Source organism: Episyrphus balteatus, chromosome 1 (genome assembly GCF_945859705.1).
Source record: "Episyrphus balteatus chromosome 1, idEpiBalt1.1, whole genome shotgun sequence".
Lineage (NCBI taxonomy): Eukaryota > Metazoa > Arthropoda > Insecta > Diptera > Syrphidae > Episyrphus > Episyrphus balteatus.
The window spans coordinates 148,902,174-148,917,369 of NC_079134.1; the positions used below are offsets into that span (position 1 = coordinate 148,902,174).

At 27.5% G+C, this 15,196-nt stretch overlaps 1 protein-coding gene across 5 annotated transcripts in view; it reads left to right on the top strand.

Annotated features, from left to right (window-relative positions):
• The window catches only part of LOC129906785 (G protein alpha o subunit), a 196,810-nt gene that overhangs the window by 91,669 nt on the left and 89,945 nt on the right, over positions 1-15,196 (top strand). For all 5 annotated transcript variants that reach the window (XM_055982706.1, XM_055982705.1, XM_055982708.1 and 2 more), the window contains 2 exons: positions 14,538-14,580; positions 14,743-14,884. In XM_055982706.1, the coding sequence (XP_055838681.1) occupies positions 14,538-14,580; positions 14,743-14,884 (185 nt within the window). The remainder of the gene's footprint in view (positions 1-14,537; positions 14,581-14,742; positions 14,885-15,196) is intronic.

Here is a 15,196-nt window from a genome sequence, read left to right on the forward strand (position 1 = left end):
CATATTGAGAGTTGTTAGAAAAATGACTGAAATATTGATAGATTACATCGTAAGGTCTGTAAAAATGGTTTTTTGTAAATAAAAAAAAAATGGAGGGTTCCAAAAATATAACAAAAATATTTTTATGCATTATTCGACCATACGAACAGCCTACACTATGTTATTTCTCGGGTGTATTTTTTTTTTTTATTTTGTAGCACAGTGTAATTTGTATTTTAACTTGTAAAATAATTCTGGGCTAGTGGAAAACAATGCGTTGATTGAATGAGTTGTTTAAAGGCAAATTATTCAATCGAAGGACTTGTACATTACTAGGGATCTGGTTTCCATGCAAATGCATGTTTTTTTAGGAGCACCAAGCATGGCAACGAATTATGTATACGAATCACGAGATTTCATTTAAAATGGCAATCAATTGTTAATGCATATTTTTGCATATTTTGCATTTATTTGCATTTTTTTTTTTGCATATTTTGGAAATAAATGCATGTTTCTCGTGCATATTTTCGCAAAAATTAGCAAAAACAACGAAATAACAGGCTTGAAATTTTTTACTAAAAGTGACTGAAAGTCATTTAGAAAACGTAAGCAAATGCTGTGCAAAACTGACAAACCAACGTTGTCCAAACTAATAAAAAACACGATCAAATGATAAATTGGATTATTTAAGAGAAAATTTTCTGCAATTTTATTGATTAAAAAAAAAAACCCAATATTTCCAAAAAGTTACATCTATGAACTCGGAAATGGTTTCGTATACAGATTTCATAAAAGTTACGTAAAATCTTTTTTTATAATTTTAAAGAAATATTGATATTTTACAGATTCACGTGGCCTTAAATGCATATTTAAAGTGCATATTTATTATTTTTAAGAGCATATTTTAAGCGAATATTTTTGAAAATCCTATCTTTATAAATTACACTGTACTTTAAGGACATGATGGTCTTATTTGGTCAAACTTAACCCTTTCGGACCCTGCGTTACTCTAATGTAACATTTTTTTTTTTAAATTCGTAAAAAATATTAAATTAAACAATTTTTTAGGTTACGATGGCTTGATTGAAAGATAATAATGCCTACTTACTGGATTATTACAAAAAGTTAGTCAAATATCATACCTTTAATTTTTTTTTAATCGAGAAAGGCACTGAAAATCACATTTTTTTTTATATATGGTCATAATTTTGGAAAAAAGTTATAAAAAATGTTAATGTTTTGTTTTTTTTTTTTTTGCTTAGAAGAAGTAGCATACATTATAGTTTCATAAAAAGTTATTTTCTCTGTTTTCCGACTTTTTTTGGTGGTCATAGGCAGTGCATGTTACTTACATGTAAAATTAGAAAAACACATTAGTTTTGCTATTTATTATTTTGGAAAATAACTTTTTGCTATTCATATTTCTTAGTTGTGATGTTTTTGACCCGATAATACCGAAAAAAAAAAAACATTTTTTAATACCTATTGATTTTCATAGCTTGGGTTCGAAAGGGTTAAGGCTAAACCCTAAACAAAAGTAAACGAATCACACAACGTTTTTGTTTGGTTATTCTTAGAACTCTTTGGAACTGTTCGATGCGAAATGCGAAACGAACGAACTTTAACATTTTTAATTCAAATGGCACATTTTCAAGTTTATGCCTACTATCAAAACTTTTGTAAAAAAAATTTGGCATGACCCCCCCAAGAAGAAATCCTGTATATGCCCCTGTGCGAGACACTCTCTTATCCTAAAAACTTCGGGTGCCATCTCTCTAAAACTTAAATAGGCGAAAACTTTTATTAAAGGTTTAAAAAATGATTCTGTTGTGTCTAAGACCTTAAAGGATTTTTGTTTGTAACTCAACTCAATGTTAATAAAAAAAAATGAGAGTTTTTCTGTCATTTCGAAAATATTAAAAAAAATAAAAAACTGGATCTAATTGTAAAAATATAATTCTTTTAACAAACTAGAATAAAAAAAATGTAATTTTTAAATTTTTTTTTTAAGTTAAAAAATTTCAGAAAATAAGTCAATTTTTCCTTTATTTTAAAAATAAGGGGAACTCTGTCTTAGACAAATGCTTCCATCGATCTATTTCATTTTTTATGCTTTTGGATATTAAAGCTTCTAATATTCTAATACAGTAAATCATTTTTTTTTCGGATTTTCATCACGCATTTAATCATGATTTTAATAAATTGGTGCAAAAATTAAAAAAATTTCCATCGCACTGATCATTGCGCCACACAGTGGTGCCATTCTTCGTTTTTGGCGTCAAAATTCATTTGCACGGCCATTTCTGGACGAAAAGTCATGAAATTTAGTACACTGAATGATAATAGTATGGAGAATACAAAAAGGCTGCCAACTTTTTTTTATTCAAAATGGCGGCTCCAAAATGGCGGAAAGAATGAGCTTTAAAATAGAATTTTCATTTTCAAAACAGTATATAAGCTAGAAATTGGGCTAAATTCATGTCAAAAAGGTGTTAGATTTAGGATTCATAGATTCATATTCTTTACAAAAAAATCAAAAAATTTGAAAACAAAGTCCAAAAAATGCCAATTTAGTAAAACACACTTTAAGACCTCTAAATATGCTATTTCATGTATTTTTTTTTTTCACTTATCACAATTTTGAGATCTCTTCTATTTATGTTTCATAAGAAAATTGAAAATATTGGGGTTATATGGTTGCCAACTATGTTTTTAAGTAAATATAAGAAAACATGATATAATGAAAAGTTACAATGTTCAATAAAACTGAGAATTTATTTTTTCCGTAAACCAAAATATACTTTTCTAATAGATTTTAACGTTCTAAATTCAAATCCGAAGTCGAAAAAAATCTATGACGTCACGTTTTTGAGATATAAGCAGATCAAAATTAATTTTTATCTACGAGACGTGACGTCATAGATTTTTTTCGACTTCGGATTTGTATTTACCTTTTTGACATGAATTTAGCCCAATTTCTAGCTTATATACTGTTTTGAAAATGAAAATTCTATTTTAAAGCTCATTCTTTCCGCCATTTTGGAGCAGCTATTTTGAATAAAAAAAAGTTGGCAACCTTTTTGTATTCTCCATACTATTATCATTCATTGTACCAAATTTCATGACTTTTCGTTCAGAAATGGCCGTGCAAATGAATTTTGACGCAAAAACGAAGAATTGCACCACTGTGCGCCAGGGTAATTTATCATTTGGCAATACGAGAAAGCATCACAAAAATTAATAAAGTGTCATTAAGGCAATAAATATTGTTGATCATTTAAAAAAAAAACCTTTTGAAACTCATTCAATTCAAATGACAATAATTAAAAAAAAAACTAAAATTAAAAAAAAATAATTTTATTACTTCCTTTTTTCTGCTCTGCTTGGTAATATCACGAATCACTCGGTCAAATGATTAAATACATTATTGAAAAGGTCTAGCAGTATTCTTTTTAAAACAGTCAAGAAATCTTAAATTTGTGAAAATTAAACGAAGCTAGATTTTTTGCAATGGATGAAGGGTCTAAAAACCGTTTTTGGCCCTTACCAAGATCTAATAGTTGAGGTATTACGGAATTTTTAAATACCTACCGTTTTGTAATCAGTTTAATAGCTCTACAAAACGTAATAGGTTTTCGCCCTCGTATATTTTTAGTTTCACACAATTTAATCGTACCATTGTAAAAAAAAAATTATATTTTTCAAAGTTTAAACATCTATAACTTTTTTTCTTATGAATTGTACTAAAATTTTCTTTCAGATAATGAAAACTTATCAAATTATGAATCGAATGTAAGAAAAATAACAATAGGACCTATGGTGATTTAATTAAAGCTCTTAGAGAATATTGGAAATATTGCGCTTGATAAATTTGAACGCATTTAATAGAGAGTTTGACATCAAGCTAACTCTTGGTAAATTCCTACTTCGTTTTATTAGAAATTTTGTTTTGAAACTAATATAATTGGCATTCGATAGGTTATTAAAAATCGCTTAGTTACTCAATCCTAAGAATTCAAAGAAGACCTCATTTTAAATGCACGAAAATAAAAAAAATATTCTCCACAGTATTTATCGGACAAAACTTGATCTGTAAAAAAATTGTAGTAAATGTGAATTATATATTCACAGAAATAATTTTCTGGTGAACAGAATAGACATAAATTGTTTTGTCCTCTTTTATCAAGCCAAAGTAGGTAGATACAATTCTGCTATATTTTTTTCTAACCTGTTAACTTTGTTGAGGAAAAACATGTATGACTAAAAAAAACCTTCCTTCTCTAAAAATTACTAGAGCTTTGGAGTTTGAAATTGTTCATTTAATTTAAGTAAAAATTCTACCTTCATGAATCATGACTAATAGGCCTTATTTGAATATCTTCATTTTGTCTTCTTATTCACAAATAAAATCTAAATCCTTGGACACGGATTTGGTTCAATCTGTTCTATGATTTATAAAGAAATACCTCACCATGAATCCTTATATACAAAGTAGTAGAGTACACTGCGATATATATGATTCATGAATAAGAAATTACTAACTAATCGCAAATGGCGTCGCGATGCCCTTCGCCTAACTAGCTCCTTATTCTTCTTTTGCAAAAAAATATTAAAATAAAAAAAAAAAACCAACTCTCACTATCAACAGTGTAAAACTTGTACTCAGCTATTCAGCAAAATGGAAAACACGCTAAAACCCTATTACTTATTCGCGCCTCTCTTTCATATAATAATTTCTCTTTATATGTAAGCGTGTTGGTGGTGTTTGTGTGTTTGTTGTAGAGTAGGTATGTCAAATATGGTTGAAAACTTTTTTAAAGAGGCTGCCACATTAATAATTCAAAGTTAATGTCAGAATTGTTGTCACGAAGGTAAAACCAAGTAGAAGAAGAGGAAGCCTTTTGAGAGTGACAGAGATAGTAATATGGACTTGAGGGAATTAGATTTTTTCTGTCCTACATAAGTGCAATAGTGTATGTGTACATATTAGCAATAGCAACTCTTCAAATAAAATCACTGAAATGTAACAATTACGACAGAAGTTAAAGTGACATTTAACAGGGTTGCCGCTGTTTTTTTTTTTTTTTTCTTTTTGAATTTCAAATGGAAATTTTTTTTACAAAGGATTTATTCACAATTTTCCATTTTTCCCAAATATTAAAATAAAGCAGTTAAATAAATAAAGAAATAAAGAAAGTAGAAAAACAAAAAGGAAGACGGTTGAACAAAGACCGAAAAGAGGAATTAAAGTTAGAAAAAGAGGACCAAAAAAAAAAAAACCATTAGACGACCAAAACGAAGAATAAGATCCAAAGGTAGACGAAAAAGGCGATTAGACGACTAAATATAATAGGAGCTAGAGAAAAAAAAGAGAAAAAGAAAAAAAGTAGAAAATACAAAAAAAAGAAGAAAAAAAAAAAGAAAAAAAAAAAGTAAAAAAATACGAAAAATGAGAAAGAAAAAAAAGTTAAACAAAAAAAAAAGGAGAAGAAGAAGAAAAAAAGAAGAAGATAAGAAATAAAAAGTAGAAAGAGCAAACTATGAAGAAGTTTAAAAAAGAAGAAAAAAAGCAAACGAAGAAAGCAGAAGAAAGCAGAAAAAAAAAGAATTGGATAAAGAAAAAGAGGTAAAAAATATGAAAAAGAAGGAGACAAAAATAAAAAAAAATTTAAGAAGAAGCAAGTAAAGGGAAGAAGAAGAAGATTGAGTGAACGGAAAACGAGAAAAGGAAGTAGGAGCGAGGCAGCAAAATAAGAAGAAGTAAAGAAAGTAGAAAAATTAAACTTAGGGTATGAAAAAAGAAAAATGCAAGTAAAAGGAGTAAAGAAGAAAAGAGAAGCTTAAATTTTACCAAAAAGTTAATTCTGAAAGTTAAAGATTTCCTTAGAGTAGGTAACCCTAAATTATAGAGTTTTTGGTATGGTTTTTTTTTTTTAATGAAAGAACTGCGTCAGAGTCAAGTGACTCATGCAAGTTCATTAAACCATTTTTTTTTTCAAGTAAGTTGGTTGGTTGGATATGCAAAGCAAATAGAGTCTGTCATGCTATATTTTCATGACACACACTTCAACTTCATACACGAGAAAATTTTTAATATTTCACGGGAGAGCAAGGATTTTTTGTTTTTAGGTATATATAACAAAAATTAGTTTACACTACCATTTTCTACTGACAAATAGAAAAATGATAGATGGATTAGATAGAAAAGATAGAAAAATGCTGATTAGTTAATTGAGTCATGTTAAAGTTGTTTACGACTCGCTCGATGTGGGATGTCTGTTAGCTTTTTTATCGAGTAAAGTTGTATGTAAAAAAATATCAATTAATGATATTGAATGTTTTCACTTTTATTTTTCTAGGTTGAGGTTAAAAGTAAATTTAGATTCAAGATAGTGCGATTTTATCGATGTCTGATGATCCTAATATAAAACGATGAAAAATGATTCCTTTGGGAAATTTAGAAGCATTGTTGATTCAAACTATAACTTCTTTTGTGTTTTAAGTGCATGCAGACCCAGACATGGGTGTGTATTGAATAGATAAGAAGGTCAGTTCGTAAGTATCTGCGTCTTTTGAAACTCCTACGTTTCACAGAAAATGTGGGTAGTAACGAAAAAAAAAAAAAAAATGTAACTTTTATAAAGTAGATCAAACAAAATTGAGTTTCTTCCATTTCACTTGCAATGTTTATTTTTATAAAGTGATGAAAAAAAAAAGGTAACACAATCTGATCCCAAGGTTGGAAACATTTAAGATGATGGTTATTAAATTTCAATAGTCTTTTCAGTGAAGTGACAGCTGGGTCATTTCTTCTAAATTGTTGAAGAAATGTCTTTTGAAGAACTTTTTTGAATGGGTACAGTAATGGACAATCACAGAGGTTGAAATTAGTGTCCCTTGAGAAATTTTTTTTATCTTTGCCAAATGTCCTGTCTTATGGGTTCTATTTTCTTACTTTAGAAACGCTTGTAGTATCATATTTTAATTTCATCTTATTTTTGTTATATTATAAAATATTTGTTAAATTATTGTTAACATATTTTTTTGAAAACAACGTAGACAATAGTCTGCATTTGGGAAATAAACAAATAGTAACGCCCACTTGCTTTAAAACTAAAATAATATTTGCAACAATTGTAAAAGTTAAATAAGATAAATAACGAACATCAGATTTAGAAGTCGGAATTTTTAATGACCTTTTTTTTTCGCTGGCATTACCTAAGCGTTAATTTGCCTTATTTTATACAAAACCCATAAAAATGAGTAACGCAGCCAAAACGCAAAAGGTTTTGGAGAATTTTTCAACGAGTTTTAAAACAAGAACTACAATTTTATTATGACTTTCAGCAATTAAATGAGCAGAATTCTAAAAAATCATTTTTTAATGCATTTGTTTTCCATTACAAATTTAAAAAAATATATTTATTGTAAATAAAAAAAAAAAAATTGCATTACAAAAAAATATATTTATTGTCACTGAAAAAAATTTGCAATAAAAAAAATTTTATTGCAACTGGAAAAAAAAATTGCATTAGCCCTCTGTAGGCACACCTCTTTTTTGTGACGTGATAGGCACACGGCACAGTGGGTCACCTCCCATACAAAGTGCGGTCAAAAATATAATGACCATTTTTTTTTTAATGAAACACCTGTATTATCATTTTATATGATTTATTATTGCAAAAAAATGCATCAAGTCAGTTTTTTAAAATTTTGGTTATTTTCAAGAAAAATAAAAAAAGGTAAAAAAAAATTTTTTTTTGAAAATATAAAAAAAAATGGTTAATGCCGGAAATGGACCTGCCTGTCAGTCGAGCACTTTACCCTTACCCTCTAGTTCAGTCTTTTGTAAAAATAGTAGTGCCAAAAAGGAATTTTTTTAGTTTTACGTTGTAATTTTTTTTTCTCCGTGTATCGTCATTTAAACTCGTATTACTCAAAAAGGGGAAAAAAGGGAAAAAAACGGCGCTATTATTTCGAAAGGTAGGACGGTATTCTTCATTTGAGAACTTAAATTGTAGAGGGCACTCGAAGGCAAACCAACTAAATCTCTAATTTAATGAAAATTGAGCTAAATAAAAATGGTTAAAATTGCTTCGCTAACGAGCCCCATTACAATTAGCCTTAATGTTATTTAACAATATAATTTATGTTTTTAGAAAGTATTAACCTTCTCGTTTAATATCCATAACAATTTAATACTGTTCACAATTTTTAACACCCGCTATCACTATCGCAAGTTCACACCTTATAACTGCAGCGATTAAAAAACTGTACCTTTTTTTATATACCGACTTTGAATGGCTATTAAGAAATGAAAAAAAGGGTAACCGTCAAATTTTTTTTTGGTTTTGGTTCGATGGGAGATTGTAGAACGTTGCTTAATCATTGGATTTTAAAAAATTGACATTTACTTTTTTTATTTTTGACCTATGGCGGGACCCACTGTGCACGGGTGCGAATTTGGTTTATACTTTTTCATGTCGCTAGAACTTTGTTCGGTCACAATATTTTATAGAGAATCAAGTGTGAAATTGATGTAGAATATTCCGAGGAATTCGAATATTGTATTCACAATTCCGAAAAAAAATATTTACACACTTATAAAGAGACTTTTTTGTGACCACTTTTTTGAAAAATCGTAATTTTTTTATTTTTGTCCTGCGAAATTCGCACCCGTGTGCCGACAGAGGGTTAAAAAAGAAATATTTATTGCAAATACAAATATTTAGCATTATAAAAAAATGTTATTGCAACTGAAAAATATTTGTATTGAAAATAAAATTTTAACTGCAAATAAAAATATTTTGCATTAAACCAAAAATTTGTATTGCAAATAAAATAATTTCTGCATTGCAAATAAAAAAAAAAAATCAAAAAATCAATGCAAAATGTTAGCATTAAGTATTTTGTTTTAATATTCGTCATATTTCTTACAATTTTGTCTATTTCACCATACATAAGCTATTTCAACTATATTATTGGAAAGTAATGTAGGCAAAATTGTTAGAAATTCGACGAATTAAAAAAAAAAAAATAAATATTTAATGCACACATTTTGCATTGTTTTTTTTTTCAATACAGACATTTTTTTATTTGCAATATAAATTTTTGTTAATGCAAAATATTTTCATTTGCAGTAAAAAATTTATTTTCAGTGCAAATATTTTTCAGTTGCAATAACATTTTTTTATAATGCTAAATATTTTTATTTGCAATAAATATTTCTTTTTTAATGCAATTTTTTTATAAAGCCAATTTTTTTTTAGTGGCAATTAATATATTTTTTTGTAATGCAATTTTTTTATTTGCAATAAATATATTTTTTTTTAATTTGTAATGGAAAACAAATTCATTAAAAAATTATTTTTTTAGAATTCTGCATTTTTTTTTAATGCAATTTTTTCCATTTGCAATAAATATTTTTTTTTAATGTAATTTTCTTTATTTGAATAAATATTTATTTTCAATTTTAAGTTGCAAACCCGCTTGTTCTTCCAAATTTCAGGCAACTCTTTGCTATTAATCGATTTTGTCAACCCTTGGACCATAAACCGTTACCATAACATGGTCTTAATTAATTATTATCAATTTATCATCAATGCCAATGGAAAAAACAATACTAAATAAAAATCATCTCAAATATCTTTACAAACAAAGAGTGTTATTAAGGGCGTCAACGCCATCGTCCATGAAACAGTGAGTGTTATTACCTCATTTGTTCCATTTCTAAGTAAGAACCGCCTACATTGTACACCGTGCACATAATATCAATTAATCCAATCTCAAATATCAATCATTATAGATTCGTTTTCGTCGTATATGTCATTAGCTAACAATATTCAGTGCAAAAAACCATTGAAGTATAACAACTTTCAATAGGTTACCGCACATACAACATATAACCAATTTTTTGTTGTTGTTGTATTACCACGGTTCTCTAATTATGTGTTTTTAGTGCAAAAAATTGGTAATGAACAAAAAAAAAAAACCACCTCATGCTGCACCATGGTGATGGAAATGGTGATACATTCAACACTAAAAGTGTATCAATATCAAAAAATTGGCAAAAACAACAATTCAAAAGCCTATATAACAACCTCTATAATAGAATAAATGAAATGCGTTGATTGTAATGAGATATACCTTCTGCAGGTTGGAAGTATTTGTGCCACAAATTCCTTGCTCGCAATAACCATGAATTTGTCAGCAGCGTAAAATTGGAATGACAGCTGTTTTGCTTGTTTTTTTTTTATTTACCTTTAACGCATCGGTGATACATAAAATAATGTTGTTTTATAAAGTAAATCCATTTATATAAATTAGTTAAACAGAAGGTGATACAGTTAATTTGAATCTAAAAATCTAATTTTATTTAATTTGAAGCTGTCACTGTCAATTTTTATCATGTTTTTGAAATTGTTTTTTTGTAGTTAAAATGACACCAATATCCTATTGCTGCTAAAAATTGAAAAACCATTACAATAGAAAATAGTTTTCTAACATTGTTTTCGCTATCATGTTAAATGTGACCAAAAAGAAACAAGAAGAGGATTAAACTTTGGGCAAAGTAGGTAGTCGAAAACTGAAATTTACTTCAAATCTGCTTAAAAAACTATAAGTTACCTTAACCACCAAGATGTTGAGATATCATACCTTTCTATACCAAATATCTTTTAGAAAAAAATAATTTTGAAAATAAAAATAAACCTATTTAAGACAATAAAATATGGCTTTTGAATATTGCATACCTATGTACTTTTGAGAAAAAAAATTTAACGGTGATGAAATTCAAAGCCAAAAGTACCACAAAAACGCGTTTTTGATCTGTTAATATTTAAATATTTCGAAAACTTGACATGACGTGCCAGGGAAATTTGTGTTTATGAAAAGCATTTATTTGATTTTCATACACATTCAATATAAAATTAAAAAAAAAAAAATGTTTTGGATTTAAAAAAAAAATTATTTTTTTTTTTTGAAAAAGCAAATTTTCGAAAACGGGGGGGATTGAATATTTCTGAAATTTTTGATATAAGATGTTGGTTGATAATTACTTCTAAATGGCATACCAATTTTATTTTGATGTTTTTTTTACAAGAAAATATTTATAAGAAATCAGTTTTTTTTTTTTAAAACGGTTCTTACGATTTTGAAAAATGAATCTTTATAAAAGCAAAAGCAAAATCGCATACTTGTTTTGGAGCTCAATTTTATCAAAGATGTAGTTTTTTTCATTAAAAATCGAATTTTTTGCTTTTAAATGTGTATATAAAAATTTTAGCAAATTCAACTAAGCTAGTTCGTGCCACCCAGTCTTGCATTAAATTTTTACTTGCGATATAGGTACTATAGGGCAAGTTTAGGATTCGTAAAAAAAATCGAACTCGAGACTCTGTCTGTGTGTACCTCGAGCTACCACCTAAACTAATGGACCGATTTCCTTCAAACTTGGTAGTTAACAGTTTTGGGTGATTCCCTAGAGGACAAATTGAAATTTTTTTTTTTTAGGACCAAAACTAACGGTACCTTTCATATAACGGAAATAGAAAAGTTATTTTTTTTCAAAAACGGCTCTAACGATTTTGACTAAAATTTTTGTGTGTAGTGTAACACATAAAAGCTTCCTTTGGAAATAAAAAAAATATTTTTTGAACCGTTATTAACGGTACCTGCCATAGATTGGTTTTTTTGATTTATGAATTTGTCGTTAACGACAAAACATATTTCAACCACAATTTTTGTACAGAAACGTTTAAACTATCGTTATTTAAAAAAAAATTAAATTTTTCAAAAAACACATTTTTGAATTTTTAAAAAATATTTCAAAATTTTTTTTTGAAAAATCAATTTTTTGGAAACGGGTTGGTTGAAAAAATTTAAAATTCCGTTTTTATGTGTAAATTATTTATTTCTTCCAAATTGCATACCAACTTTTTTTTTGAAAAATGTTAGAGTTTTTATATATAAAAAAATATTTTTTTAAAAAACGGCTCTAACGATTTTCGAAAACTTTTTTCTAAAAATTCCTTTTTATACAAGAAATAAAATGGCATACTTAGTTTTTTGTAAAAGATCATTTAAAACGGTATTTAATTATTTATAAAAAAAGATTTTATTTTTTTTCCACTTATGAAATTCAGTGAAAATATCATATACCTTATTTTGTTCAATGAAAAGCTTTAACATTAGAGTAACTTTTACCATAAGAGCAAGTACGTGCGACCCCAGTCGTGCAATTTATTTTTTTTTTGGGAAAGGACATTTTTTGTTAGATATTGTTTTTTTTTTTTTTTTTTTTTTGTTAAATTGTCCTATGATTAGCTGTGCTATGATTAGTTGAGTTCAACATACAAATATGTATAGCAAAAGTGTCAAAAATGAACAACGGAAAATTTCACTGCTTATTTTTCGTCACAACATACACAAAAATGAGTGATTTTCAATAAAAGCGATTTATGGTTGTCAAGATAAATTAAATGTGTCTCTCAAAATTGCTCTTCAGTTGCAGTTCAGTTCAAGTTGCTTATGTTAAAAAATTTATAAAATATGTTACTTAAAAAAAAATTAATAAAAAAAAATATACAATTTTACAATTTTTTCTTCAAAGTAAACAAAAATATTTTCCATGAATCTGAGGTCCAAAAATAGATGCAAATTGTTATCGTGTTTTAAGATGCATTTAAAAAAAAATTAAAATCTTTAAAGCTGTTTCTTAAAAAAATATTAATCACTAACAATTTCCCCTCAAAGAATTTTTAAAAATTTATTTTTGAAAATCGCTAAAGCAGCTTTTATAACAATATTTTCTTATATAAGTACCTACCTATAAAAAAGTTTAAAAAAAAATGGTATCCCCATAAAAAAGAAATATTAATCGACAAAAAATCAAAGTTCCAAAAAGTTGATTGATCCATTTTCGAAAAATTGACTTTACCGTTAATAACGGAATCACAAAAAACTCTTAAAATACTCAATCATATTTACGAGGTTTGCAGTAAATCGCTTAAGTGAATTTGGCTGCAGCTCTAAATATAGACTGAGATACAGAATTCCTAGTCCCGCTTTTTTCGAATTTGTCAGCTAATTTTTTTTTTTTTTTTCAATTGGGTCTTTTCTGGTGCTGCATTGTTTCTTTATTGCCTTGTCCGTTGTTGTCAGCAAAATAGTAGAAGGGTTTTAAAGTTTTAATAGTAGTGTTGATCAAAATAAGAAAAACGTAAGGAAATATTAAATAGCCCTGTTGCACACTAGTTTTGTGAATGTCAGACTGAAATTCATCCAATCCAATACTATACTTTCATTCACATTTCACAAATCAAACAAGTAAAACAAATGTTCAGTAGATTGTACATTGTACTTCTCTAGCACCTACAAAAGCCAAACGGTTGTTGACTTACCTGTTGCGTCTTACCACCGAAATCGTGTTAAAATGCTATTTTTAATAAGGTTAACATTTTCTTTACAATTTGTAAAAGCTTATTTATGTCGAAAAATACGTTCAAATATTTTGAAAATCCTAAATGTCTAAATCATGCTTGGATTTATAGAAGCCTTGGAATTTATAAAAGCTTTATTAGAAGAATTAAAACTCATTGCACATATTTCTCATAATTGCCATGAAAATAAATTATTATAAAGAAGTCAAAAAGACCAAGTAAATTTGTGCTTATTACATTTTTTGAACTTAATTACATTAAACAATATTTTAAAATTCTTCTATTTCCGATGATGATAACCACCATCGATCGGCTCACCGCAACTTAACTCATTTTACTATTATTTTCTTTAAGAAATTACATAAGTTCACTAAATCCTTGCATAGTTTTAGGAACTTTTTTCAGCAAGAACTAGTTCATAAAACAATTTCTCTATGAAAAAAACAAATCAACAAAGTTCATATAGTTGTGGAATTTCTTTCAATTTACAATTCACAAAAGTCAATTTAAAAAAGGACAAAATTCCAACTATATTTGTATGAAAAGCCTGTTAATATACTTTAAAATGCAATAAACTTATAACCCCTCCGTAAAATTCTTTGTATAGAAAAATAGTAGGTATGGAATTTTGAATAATACAAGTTTCTATACAATGCTTATAGTTCAAGTTCTATTATGTAGAAATAAAGTCTGTATAAAATGGAATAAAATCTCGATAAAAGAATAAAATTGTTGGTAGTCGTTTGTCTGGGGGCTCTATTTGCAGATTTGACCGCATCAAGTTGGGAAGTTGAGGGGAGGTTTGGCGTTTGTCTACAGCGATTTATCTTCATGGAAAATATTTTCTAATTATATATTCTTTTGTGAAGAGATTTTTCCTCAGCCTTTGGCATATCATCGTTCGTCCATTCATCGTGTTCACAAATTCAATGATGGCTTTTTTCTATTTGTTTAAATTCTCTCACGTTTTTAATAGGCTTTTCTCCTCCATCATTTAACAAGACTTTAGTATTGTTTATGATTTTTTTTTATACCCTGACTTTTTAACTCTTTTTGTTTTTTTAATAAAAATAAATATTTACAATAATTGTTTTTTGTTTTCTTATTGCATATTTTCAGGTGCTGGTGAATCAGGAAAGAGTACGATAGTCAAACAAATGAAGTACGTAACGATATAAATATCAAATTAAAATAAAATAAACATCCTTGAAAGTTATCCATCATTTATTCTTATTGTTCCTTTAAAGTTTTGTTCTAGTTTATTTGTATGCATCAGAAAATGAGTTTGAATTAAATTTATATTTTTGTTTTGTTTTCCTTACAGAATCATTCACGAAAGCGGGTTCACTTCGGAGGATTTCAAACAATATCGACCAGTTGTATACAGCAATACAATACAATCCTTAGTTGCAATACTTAGAGCCATGCCAAATCTCAGTATTCAATATAGCAATAATGAAAGAGAGGTATGTTTCTTGCAAAAATAAATAAATTACTATAAAAAAAAGACATAAATAAGTGTGTTAAAGTGTTTTGCTAAATAAACAGGATGTTTTGCAATAGTTTTCAAAATGAAAAAAAAAAATTACAATAGAGCTTCTATAAGATTTAATAGAGGTAAAACTTCGCAAAAACGGTTAAATATCAGAAACCTATCTTTTTGACCCAAATAGCGTTGAATTTGAGAAAATTCCCAAGACAAGTATTCATAACATTTCTATTTCAGTGTTCTCTTACCTAATTCATTATGACGGGATTAAGGTTTAAACTAAGATTTG